The sequence below is a fragment of the Lonchura striata genome, chromosome 4, assembly GCF_050655825.1.
Source record: "Lonchura striata isolate lonStrDom1 chromosome 4, ASM5065582v1, whole genome shotgun sequence".
In the NCBI taxonomy this organism is placed as follows: domain Eukaryota; kingdom Metazoa; phylum Chordata; class Aves; order Passeriformes; family Estrildidae; genus Lonchura; species Lonchura striata.
Window position 1 is genome coordinate 60,196,132 of NC_140706.1, and position 8,329 is coordinate 60,204,460.

The 8,329-nt window shown below is 36.0% G+C and overlaps 1 protein-coding gene across 10 annotated transcripts in view; it reads right to left on the bottom strand.

Annotated features, from left to right (window-relative positions):
* Positions 1-6,522: 6,522 nt before the first annotated feature.
* The window catches only part of ANAPC10 (anaphase promoting complex subunit 10), a 33,823-nt gene continuing 32,016 nt past the window's right edge, over positions 6,523-8,329 (bottom strand). For all 10 annotated transcript variants that reach the window (XM_077783008.2, XM_085579258.1, XM_021549284.3 and 7 more), the window contains one exon: positions 6,523-6,907. In XM_077783008.2, coding sequence (XP_077639134.1) covers positions 6,677-6,907 — 231 coding nt within the window. In that variant the 3' untranslated portion in view covers positions 6,523-6,676. The remainder of the gene's footprint in view (positions 6,908-8,329) is intronic.

The following is an 8,329-nucleotide window of genomic DNA, read 5'->3' on the forward strand; positions in this document are numbered from 1 at the left end:
ATATTTTTTATTACCTATGTCACTGCTTTATTGTAAGGCCTTTAAAAACTACATTGAATAATCAGAGCATGGAAATACAGTAGGATTGGGAATGTGGGATACAGCAACATCTGAGCACGTGCTCCCACTGAGATTTACATCTCTACCTACTAGGAAGGTTTAGAATAACTTGAGACTTAGTTGAGAAGTGACAGAATATAAAGACTCTTGGTTTTTCAATAAATTAATGATAGAAAATTAAACAGAATTAAGATATGCATAACTTGTATTAAGAGATGAGCTATCTCTGCTAGAAGATGAACAATAGCCTGGAAGCTTTCAGTAAGATCTCAGTTTAAACCTTTGTCTCACTAATATTCCCACTGGTTTTCCAATGGAAAAATGCACCTTTAGAAAGTGCACCTTCCATCACTTTCATCACTGCTGTAATTCTCCCCAGTCAACTGCCAAATAATGGGAAATAGTACCAGATGGAACAGATAAAGAAGCATAACATATGAAATATTGAAGATTAGTCTCAACTAAAAGTAGAACAAGCTATAATACTGAATAAAAGAGGTCACAAGATCCTGGCCTATAGTAGGTCTTCTATTAAAAATCACACTGCATTTAAAGATAAAAACACTGTAAAAAATCAAAAATCTCACCAAACAAAACAGGAGGATTCAGTTAAATACAATTGAAAGATCCGATTGTACAGGTTTATTTGTTCCTAATAGAAATTCTCTTCAGACATATGTGCTCCAGATCAAAGATTCTACTCTGAAGCACCAGAATGAACACCTCTTTATTTTATACCAATTTTCAATGGCAACAGGAGAGCAAACTGAAGTAGTTGTGTAGACAAATAGGAAAATCTTGGCAAGATATCAGCAAGCTCACCTTTTACTTGCAGTTTCTAATCAGCTTAAGCAAAGAGAGAAACACATTTTTAAAGGAAATAAACAAATACAGAGAACAAGACAATTTCTGTCCTGAGGTGTTTTCTAATTAAAATGCCCAGACACTACTTGGACATAAATTATTTGCTTGTCATGGTGGTGTTTTTCTAGGGTGAATGAGATCTGTTTATAGAACCTTTCCTCTCTGCTGCTTCACATTACAGATTATATGCCAGTACAAAAATATGGTAAATACTGAAATGAAACAGCCATTAGGAATTTTGTTTAGATCATTCTGCAAGCTAAACATTGTCACCTACACAATATCAGTCATATACTCAAGAATATTAAATATTCAAAAAGTGAAGTGTTGCAGAGCCTGATGCTTTCATCTTATACAAGGATGTTTTACCTCCTAATTGTAAAAGATTTCAACAAATTACATGTTCATACTACATTGCATGTGTATGGAATTTACTCCTAACTTTGTATATTGAAAGAAGCATCTAACAAAGAAACTTCCAAAACTGCTCCAAGTTTACCTCTTTTTATCTATATAACTGGGGAGTCACTGATCCTACTTAATTTCCTTAAATTAGAGTATTAAATATTGGCTAAACTGTTCCCCTACAGTTATTTATAATTATTATTATAATCATATAGCTATTTATAATTAACAGCAGTAATTCACTTCAGTGGGATCAGAGTTCAGGTATTTAATGTTTTCAGTGATCCCAAACTTACTTTCTCACTTTATATATAATTATGTCTGGATTATATCTTCTAGCTGCATCAAGTATTAGCATAATTTTCATTACCTGGTCTTTGGGGTTGTGGCTTTTTTTTTCCATTCTTCCATTAAACTAAACCATGCTAATACTGTTGACTGCTGCAAGAGAGGTTTATTCTTTGGTGCAAATGGAGAAACTGTCACAGGCAATTGTTAGGCTGACGTAAAACAGCTCATTGAAATGTCAACCTGGAGCTACAGCAAATATGTCACGTGAAGGATGACTTTCAATTTGCTTCCATGAACAATGTTTAATGATGCTTTATGCAGCTTTATAAAAGCACCATAACACCTTTCTGATCTAAACCAGAACACTTAAGTATTCCAAACCAACAGCAGACCACCCAATACCTTTGCCTGGAAACCTCAGCAATCCCATCTTTAGAGGGACATACTCTTAATATTATGAACATTTTAATTGCATTCAGATTATTAGCTCACACTCCAGCAAAAAACTACTGCATTTAATTCAAGAAGTAATCTGGTAGTTAAATATTAAATAAACAGCTATTTTTATGTATACATGCAAAGGAATTCAAAGTATTCTTGTAATCAATGCATCAATGTTAATTAACCATTAACACAGGATGACAAAACTTGGGAATAAGAGCACAAAGGTTACCAGGAATTAAACAAGTCAGGCTCTGAAAGCACAGCACTACACTGCTTGTCATAACCATGGGCTCTTCAGAGCCCAAACCTCTACTTCCTCCATGCAGGCAAGTACACATTGGGATCCCAAAGAATTAATATACATTCTCCTAAAGCTGCAGAGCATACTGGTAAATTCTGGAAAAGTATCAACTAAAAATTATCTCCAAAATTCATTTACACAGCAAAACACAGTAACACTATGATGACCATTTATGCTTTCATTTAAGCCTGGCCGAACATTGAACTCTTCTTTTGTGTATTACTAAGCAGACCCATCCTGAAAATACAGGTTTTAGAAAATCCCACTTGCTCTTTTTGAACCAAAAACACATATTTATGGTTGGCAAATGGCTAAAGTCTTTGGAATCTCCTGAGAAGTTTACTAGAGTAGCTTCTGACTCTCCTTCTTTCTTTACAGGGTGTAGTACAATTCAGCTCTAATTACTAGGTCCACTCTTACCACCCTGACTCACTTCAGATGACATTAATTGCCCGAGTACCTATTTCACTTGCAGTTTTTGAGTCCAGGCAATTACAAATACTGCTAGCTACTACTGTGGGAAAGGTGGGGATTTTTCAAGCAATGACCTAATGCCTAGAGCTGTGGCTTGCCCTATTAGCCAAGGCAACAATTTGCCCTCCCAATATCTGGTAGCTCTCCATGGTCCTTCAGTGTCTTCCATCACTTCATCCATTATTCCCAAGCTCCTTTGTTAATCAGAAACTGGCAATCTCAGTATCTGTCTCGTAAACAGATTTCAAGCCTAAATAATGTTTCAACTACTTCCCTTAAACTGTTTTAACACAGGTGAAGAAAAACCACTACCAACAGTAAGACTCACTTCAGAGAGGTAAGAACAAGCACAGCACCAAGGCTCAGCTGAAGAGTATCAGTAGTGCATCTATAGTTAAGAGTGCTGGCAAAACCATCTCCCCTACAGACTAAACCAGAACAGCAAAACCCAAAATACAGTTTAAACTTTTAAATGGAATTACATACAGAAATTGCATTACTGAAAAATTTGTCATGGAAACAGGATCATTATCTGAAAATCAGCTTAACAGTGAAAAGAGAAGATAGACAGTGATGATATGCCTTCAAATCTAGCTCTGCCAGAGATTCCCTATGTGAATTTAAACAAAACATAAATGTTTTGCTGTTCTCCATTTTAGAAACCACGAGCAGCAAATACCTCTTTTCTCCCTCTCCTGCCATCTGCCTTTTTTATTTACACAGTGATGCTAAGAAGACACACAGACATGACTTAGTCAAAACACAGGTACAGTTCTTCATTCTAACAGGAGTTCAAGATCCTGGTGACTCAGTTACCTCCCTCTTATTAGTGTCTGCAAAAGAAATAAACTAAACTTGAATTAAAAGGAAAGTTTTTACACTTACACTGGGAACCAAATTTCTGTTCTGTGAGGTAGAAAGGCCTAGTGACCTTCCAAGAAAATATTTTAAAACCCCCAAATTACAACTATTTGAAGTGATGAGTCAGATCACTCCCAAGTCATGATTTTTCAGGACAATTACATCTTCCATTTTGTCTGTCATTTATTCCAATGTTACTTGCACTACTCGATCTTTGTCAGGTGCTTCTTATACAAGGAGAAAAGAGAAAGTGATAAGATTACAGGCAACTGCATGTCTAAAGACAGTGAGCAAGGAAAAGAGGCAGCTGCTAAACACAACATATGTGCAAGTAACTTCCTGAATGACTTGGCAGCCCAGTTTGTTTATCCCAATTCAAATACTAAGTACCATATTAATACACAAAGGCAGTAAATTGGTTTCACACACACTTATCTAGGATCACGTCACTTAAAAATCAGCAGTCTTATGGGACCAAGTGCCAAAAGCATTAAAAACCAAATGTACCTCCACAGATAAATACCAATGCAATGCAATGTATCTACAATTGTTACAAAACAACACAGAAAAAAATTCATACGGATTTAGAATAGCTACTGCACTTGTTTTCAAGTACGTACAGATTCCTTCCCCAACAGTAAAGCTTGACATAACCCAGCCTACCATGGGTATCATGGGTTCTTAAAAGCACTTGAACACAAACTGCAATTTCAGAAGAGCAGGATAAGTAGTCAGGCTATATTTCAACTAATTCAATGACACTGACAGAAATAACAATTCCAAATTTTTGACACAAATGCTGGCCACTATCTTTCATGAGCATCAATGTCCTGAAAAAAAAAATCAATAATAGCTAGACTAGCTCTCTAAAGATTCAAAAATTATGCCTACTGATGGAAGGACAGAAATAATAAGAAGAAGACTGTGCTGACAGGATTGCTCCTAACTTACTGGATAATGTTTGGCACAGAGCAGTATCAGTCTAGATATAACACTTGCAGAGTGACATATATGAAAAGATAAATGTTACTGACCAAAGCACAAAATTACCAGAGAATTATCTGTGGTAGAATTCTTAAGTAGGAAACAGTGGCTTGACGATGCAAAGCTAGGATGGATAATTGCCATCTTAACTTCTGGGAAAAAAACAGGGAAATTCCATGCCTCATCATCTCCTTTCTTAAAAACAAGCCATAACTTAGCAAAAGTAACTAGATAAATCCAGGAGAGGTATATTGTTGTTTTTTAAAACAGAAGACTATGAAGTGGACATCAAAAGTACATAATTTGTTTCAATTAAGTGAATAGGAATGTACAACTCCCTGATACTAGATAAGAAAATCCACAGAAGTAAGAGACTTGGTGAAAGGCACAAGTTCAGCCAACTTCTGCTGAACAGGAATTCTGCACTTGATCCATCCTCTACAGGGAAAGGTAAAGCTCCATTAAGGCCCTTCTGAAATGACTGAATTCACTTTTAAATCGAAACCCTGAACAAGTCATGCACTTCTCTACAAGGTTCTTTATCAGGAAACACCCTGTTTAATGACCCTCCCAATACTGCGGAATTCACACACAGATAAAACTTGCCAGTGAACAACAACTTCATCAAGTATATAAAATAAACTTCAACAGTTAAATCTTCCTCCTTCTTTGACATCCTTCCCATTTCCCTCTATTCCATGTTCTTTCTCCTCTGCAGGATAATGTATAATTTCTTGATGAGCCTCCACTATTATTAGCCTTTCCTTGCTCACAATTAAGAAGAGTGACAAAAGTTTTCCTTGGCTGAGATTAATCTAAGATTGACCATCAACTTTCCTTGTGCTATGAGGAAGAATAGGTTTGATCAGTACCAAACACTTTAAAAGAAACCTTTGTACTTCAATAACCTCTCTTTCTAAAATCTATTCAATTTTCAAAAAGTTTAAATAACTAGTGATTAGGTTATGAGACATTAATAGAGGTGTTAAATATTCCTACTCACAGCAAGCAGACAGAGCACACATTTTCTTTACAGTGCCCTTTTCTTTAAAACACACATTAAAATAATTCTGTGCTCTGAACATGAGATTACCTGTATTATACTCGAGTTCCCAGTACTTGAGAACGTGCATTGGACCACTACATTCATTCCTACATTGCTGTAGCATGCCAGAGCATTCCTAAATCACCTATTTTCAACAGCTATCATGCTCTAGATGACCTGCACTCAATGTATCTATATTAATGGATATACTAAGTTGAATAATTTGGAAAGATTTGGTTTTCTCCATGTCATTGTCATCTTCACTGCATTATCAGTCACTAGAACAGGCTCCCCAGGAAAAAGGTTATGACACCAAGCCTGTTACAGTTCAAGGAGCATCATATGGATTAGTTCTAGACAGTCCTGCAAGAAGCAGCACACTGGACTCAATTATCTTTCCTGCAATTCTAAGATTTACTTTGTAGTTACAAAGAAGGCTAAATCCATGCACACGGCCACTGAGCAGAAACAACCCCCTAGAGAATAGGGTACAATACATTAGCATAAGCAATAATGGGAAAATACTACTGGTAATGTCCTTAGATCATGTCTGTTCAAGAAGAGGAGCAACATTTTAAAGAGCAATTTTTAGGTAGAGGAATGGACTATTTCCATGCATGTTCATTCGGGGAAGAAATCTTCCCCGAAAATACCTGTATTATATCAAATAAACTATTGATTCCCACCCAGTCAAATATATTCTTTTAAGACTGAATGGATTATTTTTTCTCTCTCAGAGAGTACAAGAGCCCTCAGACTCCTAGAAAAAGAAACAAAATTACAGATTACAACATACTGTAACACAAGATTATCTTTATTTCAAAATTGTACAAAATATAAACATAAAGACATAATTACACTGAAGTGAACTCAGCTCTTTAAGTATCTGAATACTTTAGCAATAACAGTCATGAAAAAATACCTTTATTGTTCCTCATAAGGAAATTTTATCTGATGGAGCGATACATCATGAAATCAATTGTTGTACATCTGGGAAATTTACCAATGGAGCTCTCCTCCACAGGGGTGTACACTTTGATTTGCCTCATGTGAGTGTCTCTTCCATTTTGGTGATTCGCTAGAACAGCAATCTGGATCATGAAGGTGCGAATGGGCTTCTTGTGGGTATCTGTTAGAGGAACATGGATCCAGCCACTGGGTTCCACTAATTCCAGTTGCTGCCAAAAACAAAATAGAAGAGCAAAACATTCAGAAACAGTCCACATGCTTCATATAAATGATCTCATATTAAACCCTTTAATAAAGCAGTCTTGTTAATCAGATTTTAGTTACTTTTTCAAAATAATTTGAAGTAACAAGAGTTGAATAGTCATAGCTAATTTACTGCTCACATAAATATATACAAATTAATTTGGTTGTCTGCAGTTGTGTTTGCTTTTGCCTTTCAGAATCTATTCCTCATTTTGTGCCCTAATCTGAAAATAAAGATCATTAGAAAAGAATAGAGACTTCAGTATAAATTTAAGAAAGTAAAAGTGTAGCACTTAGACCTTTTTACTGAAGAACAGTGCTCAAAGATGACAAAATATGCATTTTAAATGGTCTTATCTAAGCACTCTGAAGTACAATATACTAGAGTGACTTATGTAGGAAACTAAAGGCACACAAAGTTCTGGATTTTCAGAAAAGCCTTAGATTATTAGGGGGACTGGGGAAGAGGAAAAGGAAGGTAACAGAGATAAAAACAGAGGATACCTCAAACTTAATCTCATGTATCAATTAATAATTGCTGCACAGTCATTAAATCACATTCTAATCACATTTGACTTGCCTTTTATACAACATACCCAGTGTGATGATATGATTTTTTTTTACTTTTCAACTTTAATCCTACACAAACCAATGTTAAGGCAAGCAAAGAACAGCATTTTTTTAACTCTAAAACCACATCACTAACAAAACAGATTGCTGAAATCAAACTGGATGCTATGCAGAGCATGGCAACAGCTTTTGTTTAAAACTAGCGGCCCAACTTCAAAGCACAGCTCAAAACACACATGGAAGAGCACACAAGTAAATAGAAGTCCTGGGGGGAAAGAAAACAAAACACAAAACAATTGTCCACTAGCAAGTGGACTCACACAGCTAAGCAAATAAGAGTGCTGTTCTCAGCAGCCGAGTTCCCCTAAGGAAGATGTATGTGCTTTGAGCAGCTCAAAATTCCCATCTTTCTCCCAAAAATACTGCATGGCACATCCTGGCAAATGCCATGTTTATGCTGAAGTTTTCAAAAGACCCATCTGAGAGCTACTGGTTCAGAGGCAGCAGACACCCTGAGAAAACAGCCCAAGAAACAAGTTAAAAAGTTTGATGACTACTTCAGCTTAAAGTAGCAGACAAAAAAATCTTTTACACCTCCACCTTAAAAGAAAGAACAAGGAAAAAAACCCAACAAATAACCACAACCCAAAACTCTCCACTGCTGCAGACTCTCCAACAAATTATTTCCAAAGCATTAAATTCACTAAACCTTAGCAGTAAATAATTTCACTCTGGGAGCTAGACATTTCCACAAACACACAGTCACTTATTTGTTGTAGCATCGTCCCTTTCAAAAAACTTTTTTTTTTTTTTCCATA